The 20,447-nt window shown below is 38.9% G+C and overlaps 1 protein-coding gene across 8 annotated transcripts in view; it reads left to right on the forward strand.

The window, feature by feature from the left end:
* Positions 1 to 20,447, forward strand: part of JAKMIP2 (janus kinase and microtubule interacting protein 2) — a 201,051-nt gene that overhangs the window by 140,419 nt on the left and 40,185 nt on the right. For 7 of the 8 annotated variants that reach the window (XR_014261657.1, XM_082454126.1, XM_082454129.1 and 4 more), the window contains 11 exons: positions 1,131 to 1,628; positions 5,114 to 5,323; positions 7,099 to 7,197; positions 8,440 to 8,586; positions 9,475 to 9,615; positions 11,691 to 11,747; positions 12,692 to 12,811; positions 13,754 to 13,882; positions 16,556 to 16,639; positions 17,324 to 17,386; positions 19,883 to 19,981. Coding sequence is in view for 7 of the 8 variants with exons in the window: in XM_082454126.1 (XP_082310252.1) it covers positions 1,131 to 1,628; positions 5,114 to 5,323; positions 7,099 to 7,197; positions 8,440 to 8,586; positions 9,475 to 9,615; positions 11,691 to 11,747; positions 12,692 to 12,811; positions 13,754 to 13,882; positions 16,556 to 16,639; positions 17,324 to 17,386; positions 19,883 to 19,981 (1,647 nt within the window). In the remaining variant the exon portion in view is untranslated. The remainder of the gene's footprint in view (positions 1 to 1,130; positions 1,629 to 5,113; positions 5,324 to 7,098; positions 7,198 to 8,439; positions 8,587 to 9,474; positions 9,616 to 11,690; positions 11,748 to 12,691; positions 12,812 to 13,753; positions 13,883 to 16,555; positions 16,640 to 17,323; positions 17,387 to 19,882; positions 19,982 to 20,447) is intronic. The other variant, XM_082454128.1, reaches the window with a different exon arrangement.

Here is a 20,447-nt window from a genome sequence, read left to right on the forward strand (position 1 = left end):
AGGCAGGCAGCAGAGATGAGGAGGGGGGAGGAGGACAGTACAACAAGAGCCTGGTGAGGCTTTTTTAAGCTACAAATGCTGGGGCCCTACCCTGATCTACTGAATCAGAGACGGACTCACAGCCAAATTAAGGTAGTGCCATTGCTAATCTATGAAGAGACCTATATTATCATTAGAAATAGTACAAAACACAGGAGAATTTTTTAAACCAGAATACCCGACAGGTGAAAGGATGAGAGGGAATACTTTATTAAATTCCTTGGAGTGTTGGCTTAGGTGGGAGAGAGAGGGAGATAAGAGTGCGGGGTAGTGAAGGATGCAGACACCCATGTAGCAGAGATAACAACAGCCACTGAACGCCTTTAGCACAGGGCCCTGCACTGCAGGGTTTTGGGCTGGTGTGTGTGGATCTGTAATAATTTTGGGGGTGGAACCAAGTTGCCATAGTAAGAAAGGTAAGGTTGAGGACATATCAACTGTCTTCATTTCTCACCTCCCCCTTAGCAGCAATTAGCTTCTCTTCCAAAAAAAAAAAAGGGGCGGAGGAATATTTTATACTATCACTTTAGGCACCAATTTATTAGCCCGATCATAACATTGAACTGTGGACCAACCTGGGCGTCCCGGTACACTCACGTTTAGCAGTTTGGACCTTGCTAGGGATGTGTAGTCTAGAAAGCTCTCCAGGTGATCTGTTTTGAACTCCTCACCGGGGTGAAGACTATTATAGTACCGCTTCCTAATTTTAACGTGTACACCAGTCACCTGGGGATTTGTTACACTGCAGGCTCTGATTCCTAGGTCTGGGATGGAGCCCTTGCATTTCTGACAAGCCCCTGGGTGACGCCTGTGCTGCTTGTCTGCAGACCACACAGAACAGTAAGGCCCCAGAACATCAACTATTTGTCTGAATAAAGTAACGTGAGCACCTTCGGGTATTTCCTCCTTTCCCACTGCATTCCCAGCATTAAAAGGCCTGTGGTTCCCCTCGCTCCTTCCACAGGGGGCTGGAATTTGAAAAGAGACGAGGCGTGAAGAGATCACAGGGGTCTGAGCTGCCAGTCCTGCCTAGGAGCACGCCTGACTGATGAGGCTCACCTCTTTTCATCCTTTCCCCTCTCTGCCTCCAGGTATCTAAACTCGAGAGAGAGAAGACTCAAGAAGCCAAGAGGATCCGTGAGCTAGAGCAGCGCAAGCACACGGTCCTGGTGACGGAACTCAAAACCAAGCTCCACGAGGAGAAGATGAAGGAGCTGCAGGCCGTGCGGGAGAATCTCATCAAGCAGCACGAGCAGGAAATGGCCCGGACAGTGAAGGTGCGGGACGGCGAGATCCAGAGGCTCAAGTCGGCGCTGTGTGCGCTCCGGGACGGCAGCAGCGACAAAGTAAGGACAGCGCTCACCATCGAGGCCCGCGAGGAGGCCCGGAAACTGTTTGATGCAGAGCGCCTTAAGCTCTTACAGGAAATTGCGGACCTGAAAACGGCCAAGAAGCAGGTGGATGAGGCGCTAAGCAATATGATCCAAGCGGATAAAATCAAGGCTGGGGACCTCAGGAGTGAGCATCAGTCCCACCAAGAAGCCATCTCCAAGATCAAGTGGGAGTCGGAGCGGGATATTCGGAGGCTGGTTAGTAACCCAGGGCAGAACCATTCTCTTTCCAGGCTTCAGAGCGCTGTGGGGTTTGCTTTTTCAGGTGTTTTTCATGAGCGGATTATAAACTGTGCCCTCCTTCTGTCTAGTGCTATGGCCAAGATACAAGATAGGTCAATAGATAAGTAGATGCGCCCAGGCCAAAGTTGGCATTGTAAAAGGTAAAAGATTTTGGAGTCACCTTTCTCATGAAAACTGGTTTCTTCCAGCCCCACACGTATGGAGAGTATGGGTTTAATGACTCCTGTTTTCTTGGATGTCCATGGAAATATTCTGAATTATGAACTCTTCCAAAATCAGCATGTTTTGTAGGCTTGCCGTTTATAAAATGTTTTGGGGTTTTTACAGGGGAAAGGGAAGTTTCTTTGGCTTTCAAGGGGTCTGAAAATGGCAGCCACTGGGAGCCTCCTCTGGGATTCACCTGTCTTCTCTCCAGGAGCCGTGTCTGAAAGCAAGAAATAGAGCTATAAAACCGCTAGTCATTTTACAAATAGATCTTCTTTCTCAGAATAAACAGGGGCCATTCAAAATAGGGGCCATTATAATTCTTAAATTGGATGTCATTCCTAAATAGCTTATTTGCTATTATAAATTTCCAAGACTTACTTCAACCCCTACTGAGTTGAGTCTTTCTTTTTAATATGTATGACCAAAAGCCACGTCAGTCTCTCACTATGCTTAGAAGTAAAACAAATAGAATTATTGTGTGAAAGCCATAATGTTTCAGATTGGCCTTGTCTTAGAAGTATTCATATGCATCTATATTCAGAATGTTTAGCATTAGTTATATCTTGGTTATATATTAACTATCACCTGTTCGAGTGTACTTTATGCCTCTCTAAAAATATTTTCTTAGGAAAAACTACACTTTCCTTCTTGTGTGTGCCAGGTCTAAGCAGTTATATTCTAAGAATTCCAATTATGTTCCTTAGACGATATCTCTAGGATTTCAATTTTATGTAAAAAATGGTTGAGTAGAACATTTTAGAAAACTAAACATGTGATTTTCTTTGTACTGCAATACAGTGTGACTGTAAAATGTTGCCTTTGCTACACTTTCCAAATTCTTTATCTGCAATTCATACTATCGCATTAGTTGACAATAAAGACCAAACACAGTGCAGAAATATTGGTCTCTGCCCTGCCTTTGGTTTTTAAGACAATAATGGCTGATGAAGAAAGAATCAAGACTGTGAACTCTGGAGTCAGCAGGTAGGTAAATGAAAAGGAAGCTTTACATTAAATATTTTTGCTTGTCTATGGTTTTAATGTAAAATCTACAAATATATCTATCTGTTGGTCTGTAATTTTTTTCATGATTTCCTTTCACCAGCACATTGCAGAAGCAGACATGAAACCCCTCTTAATAACAATGTAAAATCTAATCTGTCTGACGATTTGTTCAAAAATTGGGTGCAAACAGAAAAACAGGGGAAACTTTTTCATTAATACAGATGCACTTGTCTTCATTTTTTCCTTCTAATCCTGTTCTTACTGCAACACCCAGTTTTATTTTTGGAACTGAAAAGGAGAGAAATGGGAGCTATTCTGTGTAGAAAATTTTCCCAGGGAATTCTGGTATGTACCCCCTCCCCATCTAAGAACTCGAAATTTGGAAGATTTTCGGTATTCTGAAACCAGAGTCCATATTTATAACCAGCATGCAGTAGAGACTCCTTGACACTAGGTACTGGATATTCTACAGAAAACCACTTTGGGAAAATGCTGGAAGGATAACCTTGGCATAAGTATAGCATAGTGCCAAATAGAATGGGCTCTAGGGTCATAAGACTGTATTTTAAATCAGGCTTCATCATTTATTAGCCATATGACCATGACCAAGTTCTTAACCCTTTGGATCCTCAGTCGTCCCCTGTGAAATGGTGATAACAGAACCTGTATGATAGGATTGTTATAAAATTAGACAAGGTATGTAAGGCTCTGAATGCCTTGAATGTAGAAAAAGATCAATAAATTTCAGTTATAATGATGAGGCTGATTATATGGGTGTAATGGGGTGATTTCCCAGCCAGTTCAGTTATGTAGGGTGCATAAGAACCAGCTAGGAGCATACAGATCTGGAGCTATGATAAACTGGAAATAAACCATAGATGACAGATCTAACAAAGGAACGTGCGACTTAGATGAGAGTAACATTGGACTCAAGTCTCCTGCAAGGAGATAAAATAAAGACAATGCTTTTACTCCCAAATTAACAGGACAGTGTTTGATTACTTGCCAAGTTATCAGATGATGTCACAGCACCATGGCCTCCCAAAAATGATCTAAAATTTTATCCTGTGACTTGGAGGCAGTAGCTCACAGAGAGTTACATGTGGGAAGATGTGATTGTATAACACAGTTTCTGTCCCAAATATATATAAATATGTGTTTTGGTCTTAGGAACACAGCAAAGAAAGATTTATACCAAGTGATTTGTTATATATAAGAGGACATTTTTATAAAGAGGAGAACAGTATAGTATTGTTTGTATTAAATGTGTCTATTCTATTTCCATTTTTAAGATTCTCATGGAATATAATGAAATGAGAAGAAAGGTTTTACCTAATGGCTATGCTTTCTTCAGAGATTGTTTATAGATATTAACTTCACTAGCCCTCACCCAGGGATGGCAAAAAGTTTTCAGTCCAGTGGAACTCTGATCAACTGGTATCAAATGCTTTTGGCCTTTAGTTGAGAAGTATTTCTGAGGCCATGCCCAGGCTTAACAAAAATGAGTGTTGGGATCAATAAATATATCCCACAGATATAGGTGGGAAAATAGTGACTAATATTACCAGGTAATTTCTATTCCGGTTCTTGTCCCAACCATGATTTTCTGACTGTAATAGTAAAATGGTTGCTAAGAACTGGCTGCTCTGAAAAATGGGTAGGAATGGAAAGAGCCATACAACATGAACCATGGAAGGACAAATTCACCACTTGAATGCAAACATATTGGCCTTAGGAAATGATGAGGCTACTGGAAATACTGTCGCTTCTTCAGTTACAAATGACCCGTTCATAGTTGTTACTGCTATTTAAACTGAACTCAAAAGTCATTCCCCCAAACAGCAGGTAACATCACACATTGTCCTGGGAAACATTGTAGTAGAATATTTAGCATCTGTCTTTATTAACACTAATGACCTGTTTTAAAGTTAACTTTTGCTTTCCATATCCAACCAAACCAGACTGTTTCAAACAATATATTGAATCACAGCATCTACATAGGATATACTAGAGAGAAAAAATTACCCTCCTTGACACCTAATTAGTCTAGGATGGCCGTTCATTACATATTCTTGCCTTGTCTGATTCCTGAATTCAGTATACTTGTCATATTCATGATTTTTTTCCCTATATCAATCAGCAGAAAAAAAGTTAAGCTCATGCCATTCTAAAAATGCATTTCTTTGCAGCATTGTTAAATAAAGTGTCATGGGTGTCATTTAATTCAGATGGATGAAATCAAAGCCAAGGACAGGATCATCTTTTCCCTGGAAAAGGAACTGGAGACCCAAACAGGCTATGTACAGAAACTCCAGCTGCAGAAGGAGGCTTTGGATGAACAGCTCTTTCTGGTCAAGGAGGCTGAATGTAACATGAGCAGTCCAAAACGAGAAATTCCGGGAAGGGCAGGAGATGGCTCTGAACACTGCAGCAGTCCTGTAAGTCTATTCAAGTTGAAGTCAAAAACTCAGGAGTCATCTTTTATTTAGCGCCTAAGTTTTACTTTTCACTTAAGCTCTTTTCCTGTTTACTACAGAGCAATCAATTCCACCTCCTACTGTAAAACAAGCAAGTATCTTGGGAGCAGGGTTTTCTAAACTCATAGACAACAAAGTGGTCTGTACTGCATTAGCTGATCACAAGAGAATTACATATCTTTTAAAATCCTTTATAGAATTTTTCTAGCCGTGATACCTGTCCAAACATCAGCATATTATAAGAATCATAAATTAGATGAAAATACTTTGCCTCTAGCCAAGACTGGTCATTTTCCCTTGTACGAACAATTGAGTTGAAAATTGGTAAAAATGGTTATCATGTACAGGGGTCAAAATGTATAACTGTGTAAAAGACTAAACCATTTATAATCATCATCTGAAAGGTTCAAGTCTGATTGAGTTTGACACTTATTTTCCTGGATTTTCATCATTTTATATGAGAAATTATTTTCAGAAGTTTAGTGATAGAAATCAGCTTGTATATAGTTTACTTTCATATTTTATACCTTTTGAATTATTTAGTGCTAAAAAAGATGACAATGTATTTTTTAGGAACAGAGGTAGTATATATATATCCCAGTAGGTGGTGGAAAGAATACTGAACTAGGATTCAGCAGATGAAAGTTTTAGTTCTATCACTGACACTTACCTGCAGTGTAGTAAAACTGTCAAGAGAATGGGCTCTAGAGTCATACCCTTTAGTTTAAATCCTGGATCTGCCATTTGCTGTGTGACCTTAGGCAGATCCTTTGACTGCTCAGAGCTTCCTCATCTGTAGAATAGAGGCAATAGTGGTACTCCATAGAGCTGGTCTAAGGTTTAGAAGAAAAGATATGTAAAATATAGAACATAGTGTCTCGCACACAGCATCCAATACATATTAGTATAGACCTTGAACAACTTACGACCTCCCTGAATCTTACCGGTTCTGCTGAATCCTCTAGGATATTGTGAATCAAGGAATAGAGTATGTGTGAAACTGCTTTGTCAACAGTACAGCACTATCAAAATGTAAGATGATAATGGAATTGCAAGTGTATAGGTCCTATGGACTCTAGAGCACAGAATTAATCTATGACTGCTGTGTGTAAAGTGATTCCATGACTATTATGCCAGTGGGGAAGCCAGCTGATCTGGGCAGAATCTACCAGCGAAGTCTGTCCTATAATCTACTGTCTTCTATACATGAAGGTAACGCGCCAGCCTTCTGAGTCTGACCTTTTTCTCCGGGGTATGCAGGAATTTGCAAATCCCATCCCTATATCCTGCTCTATCCTCTTGTTGGCTAAGAGTAATAGCAGGACATCTGTCTAGGCTGTGGGAAGCAATGTGCAGCTGTGACACAAGGGATGAACCTCATGTAACCATGAACCTCATGTAATCACAGCGTGACCTTGGTCTCACAGCTCACAGATCTCATAAACTGATCCAACCATCTACCACTTCCTTTGCCAGGAGCCAGGCCTCCAGGGAGTATCTGCCACATGGAATTCATTTACAATTTCAAGCAGGCTTGATCTTAAACCCAAGCAGTGAATATTGGGGATTGGAATAGGGTAAATATTTACTCTTCTCTGAATAAGAGAACATTTTACTCTCAACTCATGAGCCAAATGAAAGGAACCAAGCCTATTACTTTTATGAGCAGTATTCTAAAATTTTGTGAAAAGTATTATTGAACAAATAATACTTTTAATTTTAATTTTCATGTGTAGGATTTGCGAAGAAATCAAAAGAGAATAGCTGAGTTGAACGCCACTATAAGAAAATTAGAAGACAGGAATACCTTGCTTGGAGATGAACGAAATGAATTGGTGAGTTCTAAGCAAAATTTTTTTATTTTATTATTTTTTAAACATTTTGTTATAGTAGTATATACGATGTTATAGAAGTATAGCACAATAAAGAAAAGTGCACAAATAATAAAGGTATGGCTCAGTAAATATGCCCAATGTGAAACACCCATATACCCACTCCCCAGATGAATAAGTGGAAGATTACCAGCATCTCAGAACTTCCCCTTTGTATGGCCTCTTTCAATCACCATCCTTCTAAAGTTAACCACTATGCTGAATTCTCTCACTATAGAGGTCTATCGCCATTTTTAAAATGTGTTGTAAGGAATTCCCTGGTGGTCCAGTGGTTAGGACTCGGCACTTTGACTACTGGGGCCCGGGTTCAATCTCTGGTTGGGGAACTAAGATTCCCGCAAGCCGTGCGGCCCAACCAACAACAACAACAAAATATGTTGTAAATGGAATCATATGATAATTACTCCTTTGTGTCTGGCTTTTTTGCTCAGCATTACATTGGTGAGGGTCATCCACTGTGTTGCATGTAGAATTCATTCATTTTCACTTTCTATCATATTCAATTATATACGATATAATTATATATTTATTGTAAAAGTATAAATATATGATATAATATGTATATACAATTATATGATAAATATATATATTCATCTATTGTTAATGGACATTAATGTTGTTTCATAACAGTTTATAGCGTTAATGGTGCTGCTACATGTCCTGGTGAGAAAATGTGTTCATGTCTGGGGGGAATATACTAAGGAACAGAATTACTGGATCATAGAGTATGCATGCAGTTAGCTTCAGCAGTTGCTACCAGTTTTCCACAGTTGTCTTAACAACTACATTCCCCCCCAACAATGTATGAGAGTTGTAGTTTCTCCATGTCTTTGTCAACATGCAAAGATAATTGGTCATTTTAGTCATTTTGGTGGGTGTGAGGTATATTCTTATTGTAGGATTTTCATTTTTATTTTCCTTCTTACTAATGAGGTGGAGTAACTTTCAAATATCTGTTGGCCTTTTGGGTATCCTGTGTGATTTGCCCTTTGTCTTTTGCCCATTTCCTTTTGTGCGTTCATTTTCTTATTAGTATTAGGGATTTTTTACATCATTTTTGGATGTTTGTGTTTAAAATGTCATGCTCTGTGCCTTACATTTTACATTCTTTTTGGTGGCTCTTGGTATAATGAAGTTAGTTTCAGCCTCTAAACACAAGGGACACGTTCTCTTATGTCTTCCCAGTTAAAACGCGTGCGGGAAGCCGAAAAACAATGTAAACCTCTTCTGGAAAGGAACAAGTGCCTCGCCAAGAGAAATGATGAACTGATGGTGTCTTTGCAGCGCATGGAAGAGAAACTAAAAGCCGTTACCAAGGAAAATTCAGAAATGGTGTGTACCACAGACTCTGCAATACTGCAGCTTCCTTCTTTTTATTACTCTATTAACCTGACTTCCTGGTATTTCCCAGTTTATTTTTAAAATACAATGCTATTTGTGAAAGCTTAGATTTCTCCCTTATGTAAGCAAGGAACACATAAGGAAGAAATTAAGAGAAGGTTGCTGGCTCTGAATTTTGGGGGGTTTCTAAATTTTGCCGAACGATGGGAGCACTTCCAGGAATCTGTACACTCTCCAAAAGCTCCAAAATAGAGAAGCAGAGTTTCAACCTAGCTCCTCAGCCACAGAAACCTCCTTCCAGGATAAACAAGGTCCTACTGTATAGCACAGGGAACTATATTCAATACCCTGTGATATTCCAGAATGGAAAAGAATATGAAAAAGAATATATATATATATGTATAACTGAGTCACTTTGCTGTACAGCAGAAATTGACACAACATTGTAAATCAACTAAACGTCAATAAAACTTTTTTAAAAATTAATAAAATTTAAAAAAAAGAAACCTCCTTCCAAGAATTTCACTAATGTGCACTTTGTGGAACCGTACAGTGGGTACCCCACATCTCCTAAGATCTTGCATAGTAACTGAGAATAGATGCCATCATTTGCATTATATATAGAGGTGACGTGCTACCGTACTCCTTCACAGACTTCCCTTCCAGCTGTAGAGATCTTCAGACATTCCCAATGATTTCCACCTATTACAGCAGACAAAACATACTTGAGGGTGTTAGTTGGTGTGTGTGTGTATTGAAGCTGGGCCAATTTCACATTTAGCTGTAGCCTCATAAAGTTGCTACAGATATTTTATGTTAACCACTAAAGTTTGGGATTTTCAAAGTCTCCGCCTACACTTTCTTTTTTTTTCAACCCAGAGAGAAAAAATTACATCTCATCCACCCTTGAAAAAATTAAAATCTCTGAATGACCTCGATCAAGCTAATGAAGAACAAGAGACAGAGTTTCTAAAACTTCAGGTCATTGAGCAACAGAACATTATTGATGAGCTCACAAGGGTAGGTCTTGATTAATCTATAAACTCTAAGCTGTTTCCAAGGACAAGTAGCCAAGAAATCAACATACACTAGAAGCACTTAATAATTTTGGTAACACAAATAATAGCTGCAAAGCACATTAAAATAATTCCCAAATGCATTATAATGTGAGTAGGTGGATTGTGCGATGTCTCTTATAATTGCTTTCCAGTATCAAGATTCTGAGGCTCAGAGATTAAATATTTTGCCTACAATAACAGGACCGTAGGTCTCTTGTTTCCCAACACCTGATTCAGTGTCTGGCACATAGTGGTAGTTTAATAAATATTTGTCAAATGAACAACAGTATCATAATGACATAACAGCTGAAATTCCAGTCCAGATCTTCTGACTGTGACTTCAGTACCTGCTGAAGCAGGTAAAGCAGTTGTTACTCCCATCTGCATCGGGCTGAGGCCTGTGTTACCTACAGCTTTAGGCTGAGACCTGTATATGTGTTTGGGTTTTCCTCTTTGCCTCTGTCTTTATTCTGTGAATGACATCTGTGATCACTCTTCACTTCCGGACCAAGCCAAGGCTCACAGAGGTGAACTAGTGATGGAGGAGTTTCAGGCAGTAGTCTCCAGAGTAGGGTGAGCAAGATAATTTACTGCCATTGAGGGAAGAAAAGATTATAAATTCTGCTTTATAATTATTTATGGTTCACCCTTTTAAAATTTTCCATGTTGAGTGTATGTTATAATGCATATGCTACGTTTGGAGGGTCATCTAAGTATAAATTTTAAAAGTTTTGGATATATTAAGGTTGCATGATCAAATTACTTTACTTATAAAGGTGAAAAATCAACAAAGTTAACACCACTGGCTTAACCAGATTATTTCTTAAACATGCGCTTCAAAGCTCTATGCCCCTCACTTCACTTCCACATCCTTAATAACTCATAAATCTCACAGATTCACTAGTCCAGGAATTTGCTGGCTTTGAGTATCCTGAGCTTAAGCTAAAAGTTTCTTACAGAATTTTGAGATTTTGAGGCATGTCTACCAGACTTTCAAGGAGACATAAGTATCACTTATTCCATCCACTTTTTTAAAACATATTTATTTATTTATTTATTTATTTATTTATTTATTTGGCTGCATCGGGTCTTAGTTGCGGCACACGGGATTGTCATTGCAGCATGTAGACTTCTCTCTAGTTGTGGTGCACGGGCTCCAGAGCACGCAAGCTCAGTAGTTGTGGCTCGTGGGCTCTGTAGTTGTGGCATACAGGATTGCCCTGCAGCATGTGGGATCTTAGCTCCCAGACCATGGATCGAATCCGTGTCCCCTGCATTGGAAGGCAGATTCTTAACCATTGGACCACTAGGGAAATCCCTCCATCCACTTTTGAATTTGTACAGTAAGTATATGGAGTATTTAGCAGGTGAACACCTAAGTCCCAGGATATCTCATTTCACAAAAAGAATGAATTAAGAAATCGATCGTTATTTCTAGATATTCTTTGAATTTCCCAGAACTAACAAGGACCACCCCCCCCCCCAAAAAAAGAAAACACTAGATGATTCCAACCAAGCAGATGCCCTGTTCCCATTTTCAGAGGCTACAGGTGAGAACAAGGATCCAAGCATAGTCAAAAGATAGCTTTCTATGCTTTTCAAGTGATTAAGTGAAAAGAATGTTTTATTCTTTAAAATAAAATAATATTTTTTTCAACACCTAAATTTAAAATAATTTGGGATCTGAGAAAATTGAAGAATTGTGCTTTGGGAGAACATGAATGACTATTTTGTTCTTGATTTCAAGTATAACACACTTGAAATCTGATTAGCAACACAGTGTACACAGTGTACTTCCTGACTGTGAGGCTCTCAGATCCACATAATCAGGAAAAGTTGTAGAATATTCTTCCTTTGAAAATACTTAAGTATCAAACCCAAAGTTGCCAAAATTTATAAAACATAATCTTATTTTAAATAGAAATATGTAATGCCTCAGGGGAAAAACAACTCTGTCTTTGGGGGGGAAAAAAAAAAAACCCTATGGGGAAATATGTACCAACTCAAGATCTGAAAAGTCGTTAATCTATTTTCCAGGACCGGGAAAAGCTCATTCGTAGGAGAAAGCATAGAAGAAGTTCCAAGCCAATTAAGGTAATGAGGAAACTAGGTTATCAGGCTTTTGCCACACACAGAGCCAGAGAAGTGAGGCTTGCCAAGGAATCTTCCTGCAAAGATGCGATAAATCAGATGTTCCTGAATTGCAGCAAACCCTCGGGTTTATCTGCCAGAAGAAAACCTCTTCTCTTGACAGTTCTCAGAAGTCCAAAAATGATTGCGTTGTGGATCTTAACCTGAAAGGGTTTGCTTTAATATGAGTTCCTCTTAGTGAAGAAGCCACTAGGTTTGACACAGAAAGGGTTATCTGACAAGCTGGAGAGTCACACTCCAAGAACATGCAAGAGATACTTATGATTTGATGTCTCCCCTGAATAATATTAGCATCTGATACCCATCCTATAACTGATTAATATATGTTCATTATTCACTTGGGCAATATTGTTGATAATGATACTCTCAATCCACGAATATCTGTATAGCCTCTTACAATCCACAAAGTTTTGTTATTTAATTTGTCAATGTGTTTGATTTTTGCTTTTAATAGTTGCATCATTTGATTTGGATGTGGAATTAGATGATATGAGTTGATAATCCCCTTCCCATAGATGCCTGGACTTCCAGAATTCCTTGATTATATTTTATATTTAAAGACTGGACAGAGAAAATGACATAAAATCATCATGGTATAAAATGTAACATAAAAGAGGATACAGTGTTTTTATGAAGAGAGCCAAATATTAATGAATCTTCCTCCGAAATATCAGAAGTGAAATAACATAGGACAAACATTTATTGGAATTATTGTGTTCATGCCTAATATGTTTATTTCATCAAAGAAGCATTAAAGGATCCATGTCATTAAAGGATCCATGTCTTCTCTGTTCATTTGCATGTTTGCCAGTTGACAGTGCTTTAATAATATGTTGACTTTCCCCACTGTTAGTTTTGTTGGTAAATATGTACTGTCCCTCCATTAGAGGCCTGTTTTGGACCCATTTATTGGCTACGATGAGGACTCCATGGATTCAGAAACATCATCCATGGCCTCATTTAGAACAGACCGAACGCCAGCTACTCCTGACGACGACTTGGATGAAGTAAGCTTTTTCACTTCTCTCATCTTTTGTGATATTGTCACCACATCTTTCGTTGAAGGGGGAGAAAAAGCATTTCACTTTTTATCTGCTTTATGAACAGCACATAATCTCATAATAGTGACCAAGTTTGAGACTGTGCTTGACTTTGTTACCTCTTAGAAATAGCTTCGCCTATGTTATGTAGCCCTTGTAGAAACTTCTCTGAAGTTCAGCTCTGTAACTTGAAGACTTATTTCAAAATAAAATTATTCTCCCAGATTCTTCATCCAGAGAAGGCGTGAACCAAAGAAGAAGCTTAGAGGAACAGCTTTTAAATAAGTCTAAGACAGTGTTTAGCAAAGTTTCTTTGTCGGCCACCTTCATCTGAACTATCTAGGGGGTTCAATTACCATGAAAGTTCCTGGACCACACAACTCCTGACTCAGGATCTTGAGGGTGAAACCCCCAAATCTGCATTTTTCACGGAACTCCTTGGTGATTGTATTATGCTCTGAAGTTTGGGGCCTAATGCTGTAAAACTATGTTTTTATAATTTATCTGGGGAAGAAGTTGTTAGATATGAATGTATTGAAAGGAACTGAAACTAAAACTCTGATTATCATCTCCTCAAATTTGGATCCAAAATCTGGGTGTACGTTTTTCTCATTTGGATCCAAAATTGTCTGTAAGCCAAGCCCAAATGGGTAATAATCAGAAATGTATAAATAAGCAAATGCTTCTCTTATTAATGAATACTTAAATATTTCTGAAATGCGCATCTAGAAAGTGTCATAATATTTGTGCCCATACACATACTTTAAAATTAAGAATAAAATCACATAGAATCCAATATCATACAAACCTTCATTTCTCTTTAAAAAATGGACAAATGCTAATATTTCACATTGAACACAGGACCTGAACATAACATAATTATTTTTTGACTTTTTTTTTAACCTCAAGAGTCTAGCAGCTGAAGAATCTGAGCTACGATTCCGACAATTAACAAAAGAGTACCAGGCTCTCCAAAGAGCCTATGCCCTCTTGCAGGAGCAGACTGGAGGCATCATTGATGCTGAAAGAGAAGCCAAGGTTAGTGTACATCTGGGAGAGTTCCCTGAATAGGCTTGCGACAGTCACAGCATAAAAGTATTGCAGACATAAAAGTACCAATAGGGTAGCTTTCTCTGTACCCTTCTCTCCACTGCAGTTTTGAACTGCTTTATCTTTTATGTCAACAAACCTTGGATCTAGAGACATTAGAACCAGCTTAGATCGAGGCTTTTGTTCCTTTAAAGATACTTGAGTACATAGTCTTATTTTTGCTATTTGAAAACTTGTATATTCAAAGCTAAACAATGTTGAATTTTGATAATCCATGTTTTTTAGTTTCTTGCTTTTTTAAAAAAAAAATTTTTATCTTTCAAAAGCAATGGTTAGCCAGTTCTTTTTCTTAGTTAATAAGTGCACAGCATTACATTGACAGCTTACTGAGAATTGTCACTAACAGTATTTCACTTAACCCTTGTGCCAGCCCCCTAAGGTGGGTATTATATAAAAGAGGAATTTGAGGCTCAGAGAGGTTAATTGAATTGCCCAAGATCACACAGCTAATAAGTGCAAAACTGGGATTCCAAGTCATATCATACTGGGTCAGTTGTTTTTTCCATTGTGTTGCAACTGCCTCTCATAAGTCTGTTTTTTAAAAAAGCCACATACAGTACTAATACTTGACATTTATTGAGTCGTTGCTGTGCTTCAAGCATTGTACTGAGTACTTTATATGCATTATCTTGTGTAATCCTAAAACAACTCTATGAGTTAGATGCTATTATTAACTCCTTTTTACAGGAGAGGAAATAGTAGCTTTGTAGAAGTTAAATGTAGCTTAGTTAGGTTAAAACCAGGGTACCTAGCTTAGATGAAAGCTAGGATATGAACCTCGTCCTTCTGAGTTCAGTCATAACCACCATGCCATAACTGCCTCGTAGGTTAGTTTACCTGGGGCAAGAAAGAGTGTGACCATCCAGTGATTTTATCCTACTTCCTAATTAGAAGGTCTACAATGTACTGAGGAGTGTTGTAGGAACTACTGTTAGTTGGTTAGTGGGAAAGGATAGATATTATAGCTATATTTTTAAATGGTAGCATACATACATACATGCACATACACATACATAAGAGAGTAAACATTAAAGAAAACCCACCGTGATTTGGAATAGACAGGTGAGCAATCATTAGGAAGGGATGTGTGTGTGTGTGCTTTCATGTCTGTGCCCTAATACTGTAAGAGTTGTGGATTCCTTTATCAGTATTTACTACCCATTCTTACCAGCATAGGATTGGTCAACTGAAATAATAGCATACGCCTGGTTTTTTGGAGAGGTGACGACATAGAACCCAGTTCTCTTTCTCTAGTCTCACTCTCCCATCAAAATACAGGTTTAGCATTGTTTATGGCCATTAAAATAAGACAACTTACTATTCTGAGCAAAATAGTCTAAAACAAATCAAGATGTTGGGAAAAGAGTAGTAGAGTAAATTCAAAGAAAGTAGAAATGCAAAAATAGTATAGATGAAAAAGTATCAGTGAAAACAGAAGACCTAATCATTTCAAGACAAGGAAAAAAAATAGGTTATACGCAACACCCATTCAAAGTTAAAATAATTCTTTTTTTTTTTTTTTTTAAATTTATTTTCGGCTGCGTTGGGTCTTCGTTGTGGTTCATGGGCTTCTCATTGTGGTGGCTTCTAGTTGCAGAGCACGGGCTCCAGGCACACGGGCTTCAGTAGTTGCAGCACACAGGCTTAGTTGCTCCGAGGCATGTGGGATCTTCCCGGACCAGGGATGGAACTCGTGTCGCCTGCATTGGCAGGTGGATTCTTAACCACTGAGCCAACAAAGTTAAATTAATTCTTGGCAAACGAAGCTTGGAATTTTTTAACCTGATAAAGGTAAATATAACATTTAACAGTCCAAAGAAGTATTCTCCTCACGGTGAATAATAAGAAAAGAATACTTACCATTGCTGATTTTGTTCAACTTTGTTGAACCTATCCAGATCATAAGACAAGGAAAAAAATATGTGTATGACCAGAAAACAAAACAAGCTATTTTTCACAAAAAGTAGGATCATATTGAGAGAGAATACAAGTGAATCTAAAAAATTACTAGACCAAATGAAATAAGGTTGTTCCATACAAATCAGTGTCCCAAACTGCTGATGTGTGCACATGTGCACACACACACACACAAAACACATGATAGATACATATATACATACATACATACATACATAGATTTGGATTTAGATTTAAATATAGGGCACAAAGTTGGCTTTGAAAGAACGGAAGGATTTTTGGGGAGGCAAAATGGGAGAAGGCTTTCCAGAAGGGGAAGTCGTTCAAATAAAGAGAGAAGCGGAGAGGTACAAGGCATATTTAGGAAACAAGGAGATCACCAGCAGGTAAGGGATGGACCCTGTGTTGATAGTGGTGGGAAAAGATTGGAAACATAAGAGAAGTTCTCGAATCCCAAGCTAAACAGTTTGAATTTTAACCTGATGGTAAAGGGAGCCACTGAAAGTTGTACACAGAGAATTTAGGTTGTAAAAATAGATTGAAAAGATTCTTTGGTGATAGAAAATTCTTTTTTTTTTTTTTTTTTTTTCCTCACTTGTTGAGTTCTAATCAAGGAACATGAGGGGAAGAAAAATGTTGTGTTGCCATTTTACTTACCGAGTTCTGGAATTTTGATTTCACTAGGCTCAAGAGCAACTCCAGGCAGAGGTGCTAAGGTATAAAGCCAAAATTGAAGATCTGGAAGCGACTCTGGCTCAGAAAGGGCAGGTAGGCATTTGGTGGCTCCCACTTCTGCAGACGCAGACAATTCAGTGTGACCCTCCTCTAGATCACGCTGTGCATGGGCCCATCCAGGACACGGCTTGGCTCTCCACAGTGACCTTTCTCAAACTGTGTCAGAATGTTCAACTCTCTGTTTCTGTCCCTGGTGTTTTGTTGGCCAGAGTGTGAACCCAGCTACAACAGTGAATGAGGCTGGGCAAGAGAGAGAATGCCAGAGGAAGAGGAGCCCTGTACACATAGCCTAGAGCGGTCATGAGCTGCTAAGACCAAGACCCACCCCCTCAAGCTGCATTCTTTGCCTCTATGCTACATTTATGGTTCTGCATTTTAATGTTTTCCATCCATATGTATCTAGCCTGTGTGCATTCTGACCCTTTTCACTTTTTGCCTGTGTGGTCACTTCTGAGTCCCCAGAAGGCTGGTCCTGGATTATTCAGACTTAAAAAGATAGGGATAGTGAGTGACAATAAAAAGGGGGTTAAATTTTCCTGGCAACTTTGGCCCCAGTGTCTTGGAATAAGGAGCAGGCCGCGGTGGGTGTCATTTACCAGTCGTTGGCAGGCAAACAATCCGGGTGGAGAGAAGACAGCTCTGGCAAAGTGGTTTGACAACACATGCTCTTTCATGCCGCTCTGAAATGCTGACTGCGCGATATTCTTTGTCAAACAGGATTCACACTGGGTAGAAGATAAACAACTTTTCATTAAGAGAAACCAGGAGCTTTTAGAAAAGGTATGTGGGGCGCAACACCCTAGTGGGGCAGAGGAGAGAATGATGAGAGATCCAGGAGCAGCAGGGGGTCCTCTCAGGAGTGGCACAGGGGCTAGGGGACGGGGAGGCTTTTCTGATGCTGTGCTCCCCTCTGCTGAGTGCCCAACTGCATCTCTGTCACTGCCATCACCATCAGTTGAGTGGCACGCGGTGTGCATGGCTCTGCGCTGGGCGTTGTGCCGACTTGAAAGGACGTGATCCCTGAAACCTATTGATTTGTTACCCATATATATATACTGTACGTATATATATACACACCCACACATGCACACATCCTATGTGGTTGTCCATCTACAAGAGCACCCTGTGGATAGGACTTGTTATTTTGTGCAAGGACATGCTGCAACCCAGCATAGACTGTGTTCTTACTGTTAATTTTTTGCTAATGTTGGCTGCTTGTTTGTTTAATTTTTATGAAAGAACATTTCAAAAGATGCATCCAGAGCACAAAAGAGCATTTCCAGGAGGTTGGAACAAAGCAAGATGCAAAGGCATGGTTTCGGCCCAATAGATAGAATTAATTTGGGTTAGCTGAACATAGACTTTTGATTAAGGGCAGTGAAATACAACAGAGATCATTTTAAGTTCAAACGTGGCTTTTCCTTTGGTATTTCCCTTTCATGATGTGAAACGAGGACAAAATAATCTCATATTATTCTTGACAGAAAGAGAATTTGAAAGCCCATTTGAAAAAGGGAAATAGTTCTGTAGGGTGACGTAGAGTTATATAGAAATTATTTTAGGATTGTTTCTACCAATATTCACTAGCCTTGACAAGTAATAAAAGTTAACCGCAACACCCTGGTAAGCATGAAGAGGTAAAGAAGATGCTTGTCCTCCCCTCCCTCTGGTCCTGTCTCACTTTCTACATGATGAGAGACAGAGCTGATGGGGTAGGTATTCCAGGATCGAGGACTGGTACTCTGAGAAAGGTTACAGGTCCCTATAAAGAAACTCTATGGACATTAGCCCTGGTCTGTGAATTGTAGCCACCTGTGAACCACTAATATGATGGCTAGTGCTAACCACCAGATCCAGGAATCTCCCCAAATATCCCATCTCTGATGTCAATCCAAGATTCTAGGAAATAGTCAACTTCTAAAAACTTTCAAAAGTTTACTAGACCACAAAAATCTAGTGGAAAAAACTTGAGTTGGCTACATAAATTAATGTTACATAGTATCTCACTTTCCCCCATCTTTATTTTTCTATAATTTTTCTATATCAGGAGGCCATGAGAAAAAGAAGATTTTAGTAGTCTCTGAGATGCCCAGTAATAAGTGTTATTACACTTATTTATCATCTAAAAAAATAACTCCCATTATGTTTTCTTTCTGATTTTCTTTGGTCTGGATTTCTTTGGGCTAAAAGGGGAATTTTTTGAGCTCAGGCTTCTAAGAGTAAAAGAAAACCAAAGTGACAATAAAGCTAAACATTCTACTTCAAGTGTTTATCCTTGAGAAAGTAAGATTCAACCTACATTAAAAAGCCCCTGATTTTTTATTTCTAAATTCAAGATTTTAAATAGTTACTGTACAGAAGGCCCACCCACACAGCTAATATCGAAGGCAGCCCCAAACCTATTGCAGATCATGAAAATGTTCTGATCCCTTGTGGACACGGGCACTGTGTACAGGGCAAGGCAGGTTTGTACACAACTAACTTAATTCCATGCTTCATCAGGTTACGCTAGATGTCCTACAGGAAAGCCCTATGGGAAAACAGAAGGGAGAGTTGTCACTTTGGATTGAGGAGCCAGGGGAAGGCTCTTATGTTAGGAGACGTCAAGGAAGTATAGGATTTCCTCATGTAGAAAAGGGAATTGGGGAGCCCTTTTCAGGCAGAGGTGAGCACAGACAGAGCTCCTGGAGTAACCAGAACATAGGGTAGATCTGGGTTTCTAGATTCAAGTGTGTGTGATCACATGTGAGTGTGTGTGTGTGTGTTTGTGTGTGTAGACATGACAGTGATAACACCTAAATCTGGTGAGCAGATTATTAAGGTTTTTGAATTCCATTGAGGACTTCGGCTTTATTTTGCAGGTAACTGGAATTCAACAAATGTTTGTGTAGGATCAGAGCTGTTTTAAAAAAATATTTCTTCAACAACTTGTAACTCCAGAAATAAGAGGTGTCAGTCTCCATTATTTGCACCATTAAATCTAGTTCTTGGACACTGTCCCAGACAACAAGGGACAGATTCACTATTCATAGGGTCCTTAGACTTTATCTCAATGAATGGAGGCATCCTCCAGTATTTTCCTCTATGACTGGAAATACTCAACCAAAGGATAACTAGAGGGAAAACTAAAGATTTATTTTATTCACATCTACTTGGGACTTTTTTCATGTTCTAGACAATTTATTCACTGTGTAAATGAATGCTGTCCATGCTTGCTTTGCAAAGTTGTAGATGCTTTTCGCAATGTCCACCTAACTTGAGGATTTACTTTATCAGATAGAAAAACAAGAGGCAGAAAATCACCGGCTCCAACAGGAACTGCAGGATGCCAGAGACCAGAATGAGCTGCTGGAGTTTCGAAATCTAGAGCTAGAAGTAAGGAAATGATGATAATGATAATAAAAATATTAACATGCACTGAACCCATTCTTTGTGTGAGGTGCTAACTTAAGCATTTCAGATACATACTCTCATTGGACCTCACAGCCACAACCAAGATTTGATAGATGAGGCAACTGAGGTTAAATAACTTGCCCAAGTCCTGTGACTAGTACATGGTGAAGCACTGATGCAACTCAAAATTGTCTGCTCAGATACTATACTTTACAACACTGTTGCCTTTATGAACAAGGCTAATGAATAATTTTTAAATAATTTGAATAATATATTTCAAACTTTATCAATATTTCATTGCTTTTAAATAATCATTTCCATCCTTCATTGAATTCTGACTCCGGAAAATATTACTTCAAGAATTATAGTTTAAAATGTACTATATACAAAAATATTTTATTGGTAGACCCTTGAATTTGTAAGTAAACTTTTTATTCTGTAATGCATT

This window comes from Balaenoptera physalus, assembly GCF_965194825.1.
Source record: "Balaenoptera physalus genome assembly, chromosome: 3".
NCBI lineage: Eukaryota > Metazoa > Chordata > Mammalia > Artiodactyla > Balaenopteridae > Balaenoptera > Balaenoptera physalus.